General features: G+C 49.6%; 1 protein-coding gene across 3 annotated transcripts in view; it reads right to left on the bottom strand.

Moving 5' to 3' along the window:
* CCM2 (CCM2 scaffolding protein) overlaps window positions 1–16,070 on the bottom strand; it is a 90,872-nt gene that overhangs the window by 13,636 nt on the left and 61,166 nt on the right. For 2 of the 3 annotated variants that reach the window (XM_019508010.1, XM_019508012.1), the window contains exons 2-5: window positions 9,241–9,414; window positions 7,958–8,041; window positions 7,357–7,540; window positions 2,643–2,779 (exon numbers count right to left, since the gene is read on the bottom strand). In XM_019508010.1, coding sequence (XP_019363555.1) covers window positions 2,643–2,779; window positions 7,357–7,540; window positions 7,958–8,041; window positions 9,241–9,414 — 579 coding nt within the window. Of the gene's footprint in view, window positions 1–2,642; window positions 2,780–7,356; window positions 7,541–7,957; window positions 8,042–9,240; window positions 9,415–14,935; window positions 15,152–16,070 lie in introns of those variants that run through there. The other variant, XM_019508011.1, reaches the window with a different exon arrangement.

The raw sequence follows: 16,070 nt of genomic DNA, 5'->3' as shown, positions 1-16,070 counted from the left end.
CTGTCTAGGTTCGATTGCAGCCTATTCCTCCCTTGTAGCGTGCCCACACCCCCTACATACCCCCTCATCCAAGTCACTGATGAAGATGTTGAACAGTGCGGGCCCGAGGACCGAGCCCTGGGGGACCCCACTGCCCACATCCCTCCAGGTTGAATAAGACCCATCCACCACCACTCTCTGGCCCTCCAGCTAGTTAGTGACCCATTTGACTGTGTAGGTGTTGACCTACACATACCTTTTCATGCTGCAATGCACTACAGAGCTGGCAAGTCACGGCAGACTCAATTAACTGAGTGTTCTCCACACATGAGCTGGCACACACTGCACTGCGTTGCTTGTGGTTGTACAAGTGGTGAAATGCATGTCAGCACAGAGAAAAGAGTGGTAGTGTGCTTTTGAACTAAAACACTTTCAGTGTCTTCTAGTTCAAAAGCAGACCGCCATCATTTTCTGCATGCTGGTGCACATTTCGCCATTTATACAACTGCATGCACTGCAGCGCCGGGCACTTTTCAAAGCACCTGGCGCTGCAGCACATGTGTGTGTAAAAATGCCCTAGATGTTTCTGCACTGCATGATTTCCCCCCTGCACATTTCAGAGAAAAGGATGAACAACAGAGACTGTTAGACCCCAAGCACCCAGCATGGTGTCACTCAGCTGCACACTCAGCTCAGCACTGCAGAGCTAATCAGAGGCAATGTAATGACAGGAACACAGGGCACAGCCGAACAAGGCATGCGGGACTAAATGATATCATGACTCTATTTATACCCCCATCCTATTCTCCTTCTCGGTCCACTGGGTTTAGAACTTGCCATATCCATTATTTTATCCACTTATCTATATATCTTGCATATCTATCATTTTAACCCATTGCAAATGCTCAGGAGGTAGCAGCTCTCTGAAAGGCACCAGCAGTCCTCTGGGAGTAGAACAAGATAGACAGGCACTGGCCCCATGCTGTTGCTACTACTTATCTGCATCTTTGGGTGGGCAGGTGAAAATCTCTGAGTCTGGAAGCACAAGGGCACAAATGTGCTGCTCCGCCCCACTCTGATTTCCAAGAAAAGTCACTAATGCTGAGCACACAGTGCTTTTCCTGGATCAAGACTGACTGCAGGGAAAAAAGCTGCACCTTCAAATGCATTCACGGGTCTGAATCCATTTGTGAGCTTGAGACGGGAGGATGGAGCTTCCTTACTGGTACAGCTCCTAATCTGCTGAGGGAGCCTTAATGCACTGAGTAGAGAGGTTACTAAATAATGCAGGATGCTACTGTGAAGGAATGCAAATATCCTCAGGAAAAGCAGTGCTATGGGTATTTCTTGATGGGGAAAGTATCTTCTCCTAAAACTGGGGGAAGGGTTAGCAAAAAACTTGGATCCAAAGCTTACAGCACCCAGAGTTATGGGGGTACCTTGTAGCAGGCAATTCACAGCTTGTGGTGAATCAGACTGTAATCTTAGTTATACCGTGTAAATATGGGCAAGTCCCCTGTGGCTAAGGGAGCTCTACAAAATCATAGAATCAGACAACAAGGGTTGGGAGGGACCTCAGGAGGTCACATCTAGTCCAACCCCCTGCTCCAAGCAGGACTAGCCCCAACTACATCATCCCAGGCAAGGCTTTGTCCAGCCAGTTTTTGAAAACTCCCAAGGATGGAGTTTCCACCATCTCTCTGGGCAAACTGTTCCAGGGCTTTACTACCTTCCTAGTGAGAAAATTCCTCCAATTATCTAACCTCCACTTCCCTTGCTGCAGCTTGAGCCCATTGCTCCTTGTTCTGTCATCTGCCCTCACTGAGAACAGTCCAGCTCCCTCCTCTTTGCAGCCCCCCTGCAGGGAGCTGAAGGCTGCTATTCAATCCCCCCATACTCTTCTCTTCCCTAGACTAAATAAACCTAGTTCCCTCAGTTTTTCCTCACAAGTTATGTCCCCCAGCCCCCAAACCATTTTCATTCCCCTTCACTGGACTCTCTCCAACTTGTCCACAACCTTTCTGTAGTCAGGGGCTCAAAACTGGACACGACTCCAGATGCAGCCTCCCCAGTGCTGAATAGAGGGGAAGAATCACTGCCCTGGACCTACTGGCGACACAGCTACCACTGCAGCCCAGGATGCCGTTAGCCTTCTTGGCAACGAGGGCACACTGCTGGCTCCTATTCAACTTATTGTCCCCTGTCCCCCCAGGTCCTTTTTTGCAGAGCTGCTGCCCAGCCAGTCACCCCCCAGCCTGTCCTGGTGCATGGGATTGTTCTGTCCTAAATGCAAGACTTTGCACTTGTCCTTGTTGAACCTCATAAGATTTCCTTTGGCCCAATCCTCCAATTCGTTGAGGTGACTCTGAATCCTAGCCCTACCCTCCAGTGTATCTACTACTCCCCCCCAGCTTGCTGTCATCTGCAAACTTGCTGAGGGTGCACTCTGTGCCATCTTCCATGTCACTGATGAAGACATTGAACAAAAACTGGCTGGATACAGGCTGGATTTGGAGACATCACCTATGCATAACACACCCAGCCAGCCTTCCTGTTAACTGTGTAGGCAGCAGCCTCCACGCAAACTCAAGTACTATTTTTATCACAGCATTTTGACTGAAACAGCAATATCAGAACAGAACATTTGCGGCATTCAGCCTTACTTTATTCTCTGTAGCCAGGACCACCAAACAGCAAGCTTCGACAGGTACCACTCCACTCTCCGACAGCGACCCAGACGTGAGGGCTTTGGAGCTTTCAGCACAGAGACTCTGACTCGGAGAAATCCCAGGGTCCTGAGCTGAGGAACAGAGAAGCCATTAATGAACAAGAAAGGGGAACAGAGCGTTTGGATGCAATTGCTCCCTGCTGTACTGGTGCTACCAGATTTGTACTGTTGCATAAAGAGATGCAGTACAAGGCCTTGTGTCTCTAATCCATGCATACAAGCCAATCTCAGTATGTTCTGGTGCCTTCTGAATGACACACAGCAGCCCTGACAGCCTACAACCAAAAAGCCAGGTCAGTGCTATTTAAAGCGCCCAGCTAATGTTGCACCAAGCTACCAGCACAGAGCAGCCAGCACTGTGGCATAAGACAGCCCTGTATTCTAGTAACTCTGAGTTTGGTCTGGCTGCCGGGTTAAGAGCTTTTGTGCATCAGAAGCAGGGATTCTTATGTGAGCGAATATGAACAACCCCCCCCTTTAGACAGAGAGGACTGAGGGGTGGGCACTGCACAGCGAGGTACTTCTTGGCCTCATGTCGCACACAACTCAGCCCTAGCTGTGTTCTTGCCTTCTCTCCAGCTCAGACTAACAGAAATGTTCAGGCAGGACCTCAGCCCATAGACTACACAGTGCCATGCACACCTATGTAGGGAGTCGGAAGAAAAGGAACACCTTGAGAGGCTGGACACCTTCAAGTCAGTGGGTGCTGACAGATTGCACCCCAGAATACTTAAGGAACTGGCAGGAGTCATAGCCTAACCACTGGCCAAGGTTTTCGAAAACTCATGGCGCTCAGGTGAAGTACCTGAAGACTGGAAGAGGGCCAATGTGGTGCCTATCTTCAAGAAAGGGAGGAAAGTAGATCCAGGGAACTACAGGCCAATCAGCTTGACCTCGACCCCGGTAAGATTCTGGAAAAAAGAGTCCATTCTTGACAAGCTGGCTAATGGCAACATCCTGAGGGACAGCCAGCATGGGTTTGTCGTGGGTAGGTTTTGCCTGACCAACCTCATCTCATTCTACGACCAGGTGACATATCACCTGGACAAGGGAGAAAAGATTGACATCATATATCTGGACTTCAAAAAAGCCTTTCATCTGGTGTCCCACAGTCTCCTCTTGGAAAAACTGGCCAACTGTGGTCTTGGCTACACCACAATCCAATGGCTGAGGCCAGACTCAGAGAGTGGTTGTCGATGGAACCAAATCGTCATGACAATCTGTGACCAGTGGTGTCCTCCAAGGCTCCGTCCTTGGACCAGTTCTCTTCAACATCTTTATCAAAGATGTGGACATTGGTGTCAGAAGTGGACTGACCAAGTTTGCTGACAACACCAAACTTTGGGGTAAAGCGTCCACACCAGAGAATAGGCTGAAAAAGTGAGTGGATACAAACCTGATGATTTTCAATACCGACAAATGTAAGGTACTCCACCTCAGGGGAAAAAAAGCCACAGCACCCTTATAGGCTCGGCAGTGCTACACTCGTTAGCACCAAGGCCAAAAGGGACTTGGGGGTCATGACTGACCACAAGATGAACATGAACCACCAATGCAATGTTGCAGCTGGTAAAGCAAACCAAACTGGCTTGTATCCATAGATGCTTCTCAAGTAATTCTCGGGATGTCATCCTCCTGCTGTACTCAGCCTTGGTGAGGCTGCAGCTAGAGTACTGCATCCAATTCTGGGCTCCACTATTCAGGAAGGATGTGGAGAAGCTTGAGAGAGTCCAGGGGAGAGCCACATGCATGATCAGAGGGCAGGAGAATAGGCCTTATGAAGAGAGGCTGAGAGCCATGGGACTCTTCATCCTAGAAAAGTGCAGGCTCAGGGGAGACCTGGTGGCAGCCTATAAGTACATCAGGGGTGTGCATCAGGATGTGGGGGAACGTCTGTTCACCAGAGCGCCCCAAGGGATGACAAAGACCAACGATCACAAACTCCTTCAAGACCATTTTAGGCTGGACATCAGGAAAAACTTTACTATCTGAGCCCCCAAGGCCTGGAATGGACTCTCTCCAGAGGTGGTGCAAGCACCTACTCTGGACTCCTTTAAGACGCTTTTGGACGTTTATCTTGCTGGAATCCTTTGATCTCAGCTGACTTCCTGCCCCTGGGGCAAGGGGCTGGACTCGATGATATCCCGAGGTCCCTTCCAGCCCTAATGTCTATGAAATCTATGAAACACTGGTTCTGTGTGCAGGAACAGCCAGCACAGCAGCATGGAGACTGCAGCACAGGAAAGTTCCCTGCTCATCCCTCCAGCTTAAAGGAGAGTATATGGTCTCCCTCCACCGTCAGGGATCAATGCCTCATGCACACAAAGTGCAGGGGACATGCTGGTGCCTTCACACACCAGTGCTGCTGGAGCTACATGCCCCGTTGGTTCTCTTGGGCGACTGGGTGCCTACAAAGGCAGGGGACTGGACGCCATGGCTGGGGGTCCCTTCCAGTCTTATGTCCCTTGATATGAAAACAGAGTTGATGGCCAAGTAACTACTCAAGCTAACGCTGATGGACAGCCTTAGCTGGGGAACTGCTCAAACAGCAAGTGGAAACAAGGCAGCTAGATCATCTCTTCAGCTCAGCTCACATCCTGCAGACCCAGAGACTGAACTTTGCAGGGAGCACATGCAGTAGTGGCGCACAGCCTTTTTGGGTCTGATCCACTGGTTTCAGAGCCCATCTGATCCTGGCACGTGAAAACCAACTTGTCTGATGGTCTTACTATGGAGTGTGCCAGGAAAGCACAATGCTGTGGAAATTCAATGGCTGCTTTCTGAGCGCTGAACACCTGCCCGGCTCATGTATCTGACTAGCCCTTCTCTGCAGGGACCTTCCTCGTGCTGTTTTCAGGCTACAAAACCTTTTCTGTCCCTGTCTCTCAAACTCTGCTGCAAGAAAACTGGCAGGCCTTTGGCATGACTCTGGCTGTCCAAACTACAAGGTGTTTCCAGGTGATTGCAGGCATTGGATACAAAATGCACAATACCTGTTACCCCAGGGCTGGAACTGGGCTGTAACCCAACTGCTCCAGATGAAGAGCTAAGGCCACAACTAGCCTTCACCAGACCTGCACTTAAGCCTGATTCTCAGGATCAAAGGAAAACAGAAACCAACCATCTCCCTAGCCTGATACTGGAGGCTATTGGTTGGCAAGGCCTGAGGACTGAGCAACCTGGGTTTTCTGAATGTCCTCTCTCAGGGCTGGCGATCTGTCAGCTTTCCAACCCTCCTTACGGTTTTATTTGCTGAGGCTGGGCAATGCCGTTCCATGCCTCCAGTGCAGACGGTATGAAAGGAGGCACTGAATGGACCGAGTGACAAATGGGGTTTTGATCGCTGGCTAATTCACCACCTTGCATGTTGTACTGCTGAGCTGTGCCCTTGTATGTTCCACAAAGACTCAGCTGGAGGCAGCCAAGACGGCTGGGATCTGGCCTGCTCTGCTACACAGAAAGCCCCAGGCTGACTGCATGTCCCATGTCAGACGCAGACAGGCTCAATTACCCCCGTGTCATACAAGAACGAAGGACTTGCTCCTTGTTCTCCCAGGCCCATCTGTCATGGCTCGCGCCGAGGTACCAGACAGGAGCATAAGGAAGGCTCGGGGACTCAGCCAGCCTGCGGGGACTGCAAACATGCCAGGGAAGGGAGCACGGCTCCACCAGCCAGGAGAAGCAGCTCCACAAGAGGGAGCTCTCCATCGTGAGCACCGAGCTCGGGTCCAGGACACAGCCTCGCACTACGGTAAAAAACAGACAAGGCTTGAGGCTGTAATTCCAGCAAACATTTCTGACGACTCCAGCTAATTGCCAGCTTCACTTTGTGGTTCAGATGCTCATGATCCATTGACAGAATCACAGCTCTGGAGTCCAGACCTTCATTTATTCTACATAATTTTCCCCCCCACCCCGTCTCAAAGGCTTTAAAAATCGAACAAGTCACTGCCATTATATTTACTGAGGAAAAGAGATGCGTCCCCCTACAGTCACTGGTGAAATGCCCAATTAAATACAGAATGGATGGCGAGGTTCCTGAGTGTTTTCCAAATTTGACAACAGTCAGAAAGAAGGCACAACACATGCACACACATCTGCCCTGCTCCAACGTGCTGCCTGAAGTCTGGGAGGCAGGTACCTCCATTAGGATTGCAATACATTGTCCATTTCATTCAGAAATCAGCTGGATGCAACATGTGCTTTGGGCTTTTGACAGCACTTACCTGGCATTTTGAGTGCGAAAGCTGCAGTGAGTTCAGACAGGCACAGCAGTAAGCTGTTCAGACAGGCTGAAATCTTCCCCGTAAAAAAACAAATTCTATCACAACTCAGCTGTAGGTCTAACCTGATCAAACACCTCGTTTACGTATGTTGGGAAAATGAAGGACTCCTCCCCCTCCAGCAAGTCAATTTAAGAGAAGAGTATTAGTAAAACGATTGCATCTTGGTAATTAAAGCATCTTACAGAGAAAATCCAAAGCATGCTATGAACTACTCTGCATGACACTGACATTAAAAGGGTGTAACGCCCACCACCAGACATTAGCGGACCTCAGTTTAAAAGGCAATCCATGTTCCTCTCTGGAGACCACCTGAGTGGGGTCGTCTCTGCCAACTCCGCAGTCCCTGCGCTAGTCACAGCCTACCTGTTTTCAGCACCACCAGGTGAGAGGAATCATCCCGGATGTATGACACCGATGCGATATCATGGATGGGGACCCTGAGTATGATGTCTTCTCCATCCCTCCACACCAGCTTGATGTTGTAGGCAGACAGACTAATCACCGCGTCGTGCTCCTGGGTCAGCTGCCCTGGGAGCTGATGTGCTCTCTATGACAAAGGAGTTTTCATTAACAAGTCGAAGGCTCCTTTCCCCTGTCATTAGCCCCTGGTCAAGGCAGCATTGGGAAGAAGGGAACACCCACCTCCACTTCTCTGCTCCTTTCATGTGCCACTGACCTTAACTGAATCTACTAAAACATGCACAGTAAGCATCTAAAAATGAAACCCACTAGACACATATCACACATTTCAAGCAGCCTCTCAAACTCTGCTTAAGATTCCCCCTCACCCCTATAACCTGAGTCATTTATCCTTGTACTGTCAACCTTTGATCTCTCTGCCCTGCAGCCTCCATGCCTGGAGTACTACATGCATATATAAAACAAGAACAATAGGGACAGAGGAGCTAGCAGAGTACACTCAACAAAAGTTCAGGCTGGAGTGTATAAATTGCCTGGTACTCACCTTGGCATTATCTATTAAATGAAGGATTTCAGTACGACTGGAGGGATTCAGGTATCCAGGGACACATGTTAATTGGCCTAAATACTGGGAAGGGAAAAAAAAATCCATTACCAAGTGATGCACGCACTCCACAGTGAAATCTCTCCACAGTCATGGAAAATGGTGAATTTAAAGATAAATACCAACTCGGAAGTCATAACTTAAGCTCAGTTTAAAAGTAATCCAGGCCAGCTGTTGCCTTGATGCTACATTTAGAAACCTTTGGAGAACTACTTGAGACAGAAGACTTCCGATGAGGCCAGGCAGGACTTTCACTATTACTACAAGCTGGTCTCCAAGAGCTGAAATTCAATCTGGTGGCCAAAAAGCAATCATCCAAGTCTCAAGGTGTAGAGCCAGCAGAGCCTTACAAACAGCTGTCATTCTCCCAAAGCAGCCGTTAAAGCAACCAGCAAGCAGGATGTCCTTCCAGCTGGCCTGTGTGTGGCAGGACTATGCTACATTATTTCACAGCTCTCAGCTGGGATGTACTCCAAAGCACTTTCCATGAGTTAAATACACTTAGGAAATTAGCTAAGGACCAGGAAGCAAAACATAAATATCCTTTCAACTAAGTTCTAGAAGTAGACAAGGCCAGTGGCTCTTCTAGATAGCAGAAGCTATAGAGAAAAGGGGCTCTTGTCTTAAGTTTGGCATGGCCAGGGGTTATACACAACACTGAGCATTGCATGGGCCTCCATTCCATGGCAAAGGGATAGACATTTGCCAGGGCCCACAGGCCACGTTAACTGCTCATGGCCTATGTGAGGGCCAGGGGTCACAGCAGGCTGTCCCCTTGCGAGTCACATGGCTGCCTTGCCTTAAATGAACAGTGATGTGGTTTGCAAAGGAGCACGCAAATGCGCACACACTTGCTCCATTCAATCAGTGAGGGGAAGGCCTCTGAAATTTTGAACTGGGTCCTCAGATGAATGAATGAGGAAGCCACTGGAGCAGCCTAAAGATGGAAATGATGTGGCTGTGCTTTATCCTTTGCTCTCTGTGTCGGCAAGACCCACTGAGGAAAATCCTGAGAATGTCTTGATGGCAGAGCCCTTTTGGGAAAGGAAAATGCATGGAAAGCTGAACTGAGGGCACAATTTCAGACATGGGTGAACACCAAAGGCCTCTTGTACTGTGCACTGCAGCAAAGCAATCCTCCCCGTCACACTCGCGCATCAGACAGGAGGATGAAGTTGAGAGAAGGATGAAAGAGATCCTGTCCCTCGCCTCCCAAAAGTTACCTTAACTTCCTTTTCGATGTAGTCATTCAGCAGTATGTCTGGTTCAACTCGATCGGGCAAGGACAGCAAGACGGTGTGAAGCGGGCGTCTCTCAGTAACCTTCTCCTGGGCCTTTTTATCCCGTCCCTTCTCGCCTTTCAAAAAGACTCGTTTGAAAGGGGACACAATTCCAGGCTGCTGGCAGAAACAGAAATGGGTTAGGGCTAGGCTTTGCATGATCTGCAATCTGCACACACATGAAGCCTTCTTGATAGACCTGTCGCAGGGAATGAGAGGCTGGCTATCAGACTCCAAGCGCGGTGGAAGTGGGAACTGGGCGCTCTCTGTTCCAGCGTGCCAAGCAGAGATGAGGTGTGCTGCCTCTCCCCTGAAAGGCCTCATTATTCACCTGTTCCCACAGCCTTTCTGAAATGAATGGCTGATTCTCCTTCAGGTGCGCAATAATGTTAGGGCGAAAAAGGAAGGACACAAAATCAGCTTTCAGTCCCTGTCTTTTGGGAGACTGAGAACGCTGCAGTGGCTCTAAGCATTTGGGATTGAGAGCGCTGCGTTACAAACAACTCAGAGGGCTGCACAAAGCCTGCCATGCTCCCCCCACCCCATCCAACCACAGACACTTCTCCTGGGTTTGGATAAATTTCCTGCAGACTCCACTTCTAAAAAAGGATGCTTTCACTTCTGTCCTAGAAGAGGCACCTCTGCTCTCATACACATCCTCTATCCTTTTCTGCCTATTGCCTTCGCAAGGGTCAACTGCCAGATCATGGCTGCGAAGCAGCACCGTTTTGTTTCAACGTCCATTTTGCCATTTCAAAGGGCCAGTGTTTCGTTTCATCATTTCAAAGCACAATCCCGTTTCGTTTTGTTGAAACTGTTTCACTGTTTCGACGTTTCGCCCATAGGCTGTAACGGGGAATCATGAAAATGCCTAAAAATTTGTCATTTCTTGCCTGACTTGGACGAAAATTGCAGGGATGGTAGCCCCTTCTGAGGGCATGAAGCCTGCCACGTTTCAAGCAGACAGGTGAAGAAGTTCCTGGGAAACTGCACCTCAAACTGTTCAAAGCACAATTCCTGACACTTGCTGGCAGAGGCAGCCTCCTCTCATCCAGTGTGTAGATCTGGGGGCCCACACCCCTGGGAGGGCTGCGGGGCTGTGCCGGACTCCTCCCAGGGGTGCAGTCCCCTGGATCTGCATGCTGGATGACAGGAGGCTGCCACTGCCACCTGGGACTGAAGCCAGTAAGCCTGGCTTTGAAACTCGAAACATTTTGAAACTTTCGAAACATTTCAAGTGCCCTCATTTTGTTTCAAAGCTGTTTCAAAGCCTTTTGTTTCGTTTCAATTTCACTGTTTTGAGCTCAAAACACGTTGAAACAGCTTCAAAACGAAATGTCCGGTGAAATTTTGCACAGCCCTAATGGCTGGATGTTCACACAGCTGCTACGGTCCTCTTTTAGGGGGGTGTGCCCCAACAGCAAGATGGGTACAACAGGTGAAAATAACCCATAGTACATTACAGCTAGGGAGGAAATGCAGGACTTGAGTCTGAATGTGGGGTGATATTCTTTCCAGGAATGCATGACAGCAGCGTTAAATGTTAGTGTTTATCAAGACAACTGAGTACTTCCCTTTCAAGAGATAATTTACCACACTGCACTTCCAAGCATATAAATACTATGTTAAATTGGATGGCTCTGGAAGTAGTTATGCCACCGACAATGGCAGCCGTATGCAATTTTATGATCCATCCAAACATAAGTAGTAGGGATTTTGTCCTAAAGCAATCAGAGCTCTGACATTATGGGACATTTCTCTCCTCCTAATGGCTTCCTCGTGACTTCGAAGGTTTTCAAAATCCAAAAATAAAAGTATTGCTAGGTCAAGCCGGAGCCTGGGAAAAAACAACCGAAGCAGAATTGTTCTTGTCATTTTAAAAATCACTCGTGATAATAGAGGCTCTGTGATCAGAACGTAGCTCAATTATACTGCAGACTTGTGCAAGGCAGAACAGAATCCAGCTTGTTCTGCCGGGCTGTACTCACATGGCAGCGCTAGGGACTTGTTTGTGTGAATAAACCAAATAGATCTGACTCACAAAGGCAGAGAGAGCTATTCTACAAGACAGCCTGGCCAACGAGGGTGACACTAACTGGCTGCCATCTGTTAGCAACAAATTTCTATGATCATGTCCCGTTTTATTCCTTTTCATGTTCTCCAATAAGCTGCTTCTGTTCGAACAGGAACGTGCTGGGCAAAAAGAATCGCAAGAATCGTATGAGGGCGTTCACGGTAAACCCGAGGTGCCCTGCAGGAAAAGCTGCTGCAGTAAGAAAGGAGGTAAATTTTCAAAGTTCATTAGCAGCCCCAGATAACAGCTTGTTTGGCTCTCAAGCTGATGCAGACAAAGCCTCAGGTCTAGCAGGAAGGCGAAGAGAAGCAGCAGCCTTTCCAGAGTAAACACTGCCTCGAAGTAAAAAGAAGCCATCAGCTAGAGTCCTTTGTGATCAGACTGGCTTACCAGGTGGCAAAGCTGTCCCGATCCTCACTGTGTACCCAGCCAGCCACTGCCTAGGGAAATACCCGGTGGAGGTTACCACCATCTCTCTAAGGCTCTGGTCATCACCCCTGGGCCAGAGGGTGCCCGGCATTTCTGGGGGCCAGCCGTTTACTGCAGCCCCCATCTGACCCCCCTGACAACACCTATGCGCTCAGCCTTACCGCAGCTCCCAACTCTGCTTTCCTGCTGCACGGGCCAGTCTGCACTACTAACAGGGAGCTGGTTGTGCCTCAGTCTAAGCCACATTTGCGGTGAAGCCAGAGTGGGGGGCATGAATGCGGCACAAATGCTTATAAGTCAAGACACAAGGGTAATGCAATGATGCAAGGGTGGTAAACACCCTGGATTCCCGGGGATGCGCCCTTAGAAGAGGGCAAAGCCAGGCAGGTGCTCCCAGGGCTTGTGTGGCTCGATCCAGAGTGGGAATTTCCTGGATGTGCAGGATCGGACCCCTCAAGCACCTGCCCAGGGCAGCTGGAGAGTGCAGGCAGCTTTTGTCTGCCCAGGCTCTCCTGCTATAAAGCAAACAGATGTCTGCCACTAATGAGCCGCACATCATCACCTCTGCGCCAACCACAAATCTGGGGCATTTGTGGCGCAATAAGGGGCACAGACATCTGTGTGCTCAGCCTCGGTGATGCTGTAAAAGTGTTTATGGTGGAAAAGAGATGAAAGGTGACTTGTTTCCACCCTAAGTGACTTACAAGCACAAGTCTCCTTTCATCATTTTTTAAAGCAAAGCTTAAGTTCCTCAATCACTTGGACACTGTGAAAGTTTAACTCTGTGTTTACCAACACTGATGCAGTCCCAACAGCAGGGACACGCAGGTCTCCGGCTGTAGCTGCCGGATAGCCACCATGGTCTGAGAGACAGTACGCTGTAGGCATGTGCATCACCAAACCACACACAAATGCACCCTAGAGACCCAGGGATATTACTGCAATAGTTGGAGCATGAGAGACGGACACAGGAGCCCTGCACCAGCCCCTTACTGTAACAGCAGCCTTGCAGATACGCACACAACTCCTAGTCCAGGTGAACAAACAGTTCATGACCTGGTAAACCCCAGCACTTATCTTCAGCTGCATAACTCTCCCTGCTTGCAGTTTCCTGCAGAAGGGCAAGATGCCAAGGCTGTGACCTTTCAGACAGGAGCTGTTTGCTGAGGTGTGCGTTTGCTCCCCACATTGGCTTCCCCCGCCCTCCCTGGCTCAAAGCAGTGCCTTGCACATCAGCCACGTTCCAGCTGGCTCAGCAAACAGAGGCTCAGCGTTGCCGTGAGATGGTCAGCAAGGGTGCTTTGTATTGCAGTGGCTGGTAAAGCTGCAGCACCTGGCCCCGGTGGGGATGGGGCTGAGCACCCCTGGCCCAGACACTGCCCTCCAAAGCCACAGGAAAAGCATCCAGACAGAAGCAGGCAATGAGGCTGCTCCAGCCTGTGCAGACACTGCCTCTAACTTCTGGGTCCGGTGTGCAAGCTCAGGTGGGTGGGCTGGGGGGGAGCAGGCTCAGCCCCATCCTCATTGGCACTGGCTGGTGCAATGGTGTAGACGAGCCCATGGGGTAAGTGGAAGGAAATCAATGTCAATGCCAGGATCCCCACCTCCAGTGGGGAGAATATGCCCATTTGAACAACCCACCTTAAAACTGTCCCGGCCGGGGTGGCCGTGCTCACTTTCGCTGGCTTCTGTCTGTAAAGCCCCATGCCTACCTGGGCCAAACTGCAGTGCAACTCTACCTCCCAAGGGTGTGGAGAGGCTTCGTTCATTAGCATATACAAAATACATTGTGTTCTCAGGTGACGCAGAATGGGACGCTCTATTCCTTGCAATAATAAGATCAGCCAGTTAATTTGTCCTCCTCCCTGCCCCACACAGCATCCAATTTCACAGTCAATAATAGCCAGTTTGTCTTCCTTCTCTGACCCCTGTTCTGATTTATGCTTGCCCTGACATGCAGACACAGTGGTTAGGACTGCCTGGCTTCACGCTGGTTCCTGTTTCACGTTGGACAAGTATGCAAGCCCAGTCGGATGAAGACACCACGACTCCTTCAGAGAGCGCTTCTCAGTGCAAATGCAGAAGGAAAGGTCCTGTTTCTGCAAAATCTGCCAGCCCCACACTGTGCTGGACATGATGCAGACATAAAGATGTAATCCCTGCCCTGAGGGTCTGATAGGCAAGCCATGAAACCAAGACCAGGGGGAGCAGGCAGGTGAGATGGGAACAAAAGCGACAGCTAAGGAATGGCGTATCTGCTGCAGTGGATTGGCACAAACCTTGCTGGACATCTGCTCTTTCCTCCCAACAGCAGCAGACAGAGGGAAGAACATGACTGAACCACCTGCATATTTTGAAAGGAAGCTGACCTCCCTCCAATGACTCGAAAACCATTTTCCTCAACACCGCCAGGAGTGCAGGGAGCCCTTGAAAAGGATCCAGCTTCCTAACTCTGGGAGGCTTCAAGCCCTGCGGTCATTGGAAATATTGCCCAAATACAAAATTTAGCTCTCTGAGTCTACTGTAAGTGCATAAGGCAAGAGAAGAAGTGTCTGCACTACACTCAAACTGAGGAGGCCAAAAAGAAAGCAGCCCCATAGGCTGCCACATAAAAATCCACAACACCAGTATCTGGAAAAAAAAACAAGTCCCAAAGACCACTGTATAAAGAGACTATATCTTTAAGAAATAGAGAGAGTACACTTAAATAAAGAGACTTAATCTGCCACCCAGGTTCAGCATTGTACCCAAGACGATCTCTCGACTAGGATGCACACACTCTCCCTTACAGGCAGGACCCCGGCAGCTTTGGAAATATTAGAGTTCCTCTGTGACAGCTGTAGCCGGTTGATCCAATCTACTGCTAACATCCTAGAAAAGACTCTTAGCTTTTCCCTCTCAACTTCATACAGGCTGCAGACAGGTAAGAGGACACGTGAGAAGCATTTTTGCTCCTAACAAATGTCCAGCTTCATAGCCGCTGTCTGGGCTTAAAGGGAGAACTGAAAAGTCTCACGACTGGCAGAAATGGATTTTGCTTTCTGCAAGCCTGTCCAAAGGGGCAGATATAGCGAGGAACCCAAAAGCTGCTGAACTACAAAGGCTACTGGTAGTCAATCCACAACCCGCACCTACCTCGTTCTCCATGTACGAACCCGGCTACGATGAGCAGCGCAAAACACGCTGCTGCAGCCACTTCTCTACTTCGTTCCCCCCCAACCGTGTGGCTAGTGACTGTGCCGTAACGGGCTGTCAGAGGGCTGTCGCATCACCCTGCGGGCCCAGGCGCAACTGTCATTTCACTCTTCGCCAAAAGTATGAGCAGGAAGTGGATTAACCACAGTTTCCTTCTGCAAAACGCACTCGTACAGAAAAAGAGCAAAAAATAAAGCTGTTGATGAGAACAAAAATCTTTAAGGGAAGAACTATGGTGAACATTTCACAGCAACATCTTCAGCTTTGCCACCCACCAGCGAAGGACAGCACCTTTCCCTCTGCCCCTAAGTCGAGAGAAGTCAGCTACATGGCTCTTGCTAGCAGTCCCTAGTTTGATAGCAGTCCCTAGATAGATAGGCAAAGCAGGGTGGATGGAAATACCCTCACACCTGAGGCCTTTTAACACCACTTCCCCCCTGCATGTATCAGCTGTACTACAACTTCACACTTTAAGGTACTACTAAGATTATTCACCACAACAGCTGTGAAGTTCTGCCCTAGCCTAATTTATCAGCCTTGGTCTATAGGACCCTTCTCTACATTACAAAAAAACCCAACCTGATAGTCCTTGAAAAACAGGTCAGGCCCCAAAGGACAGGAGCATTCATAAGCTTTTGCAAACCGTGGAACGGGGACTCGGATGTGATGCAAATTAGCCGTGTGCAATTTCACATACAGAGAAACGAATTGAAAACGTGAATGCTGCTATCCCCTAATGCAAGTTGCTCATTAAACCAGGGCAGGTGAGAGCTCCTTTGAGATTTGTTTGGGCAGCACATACCCTTGAGGGCTTATGCCCACCTGCCTGACCATGGGCCACTGGTCATCTTGCACTTATCAGGAGCAGGCACCATACCTACAGGTTAGGGAACACCAGTCTTGCCAGCACAGAGGCGGAAAAGGATCTTGGAGTCATCATTGACTCCAAGATGAACATGGGCCGGCAGTGTGGGGAGGCAGTTAGGAAGGCCAACTGTACCTTGTCATGCATCCACAGATGCATTTCAAGCAGGTCAAAAGAGGTGATCCTCCCCCTCTATGCGGCACTGGTCAG

The sequence above is a fragment of the Gavialis gangeticus genome, unplaced genomic scaffold (assembly GCF_001723915.1).
Source record: "Gavialis gangeticus isolate Ggan-Ray unplaced genomic scaffold, GavGan_comp1, whole genome shotgun sequence".
In the NCBI taxonomy this organism is placed as follows: Eukaryota; Metazoa; Chordata; order Crocodylia; family Gavialidae; genus Gavialis; species Gavialis gangeticus.
Note: the sequence above shows the minus strand (reverse complement) of the source record. Positions and strands in the feature narration are given on the sequence as shown.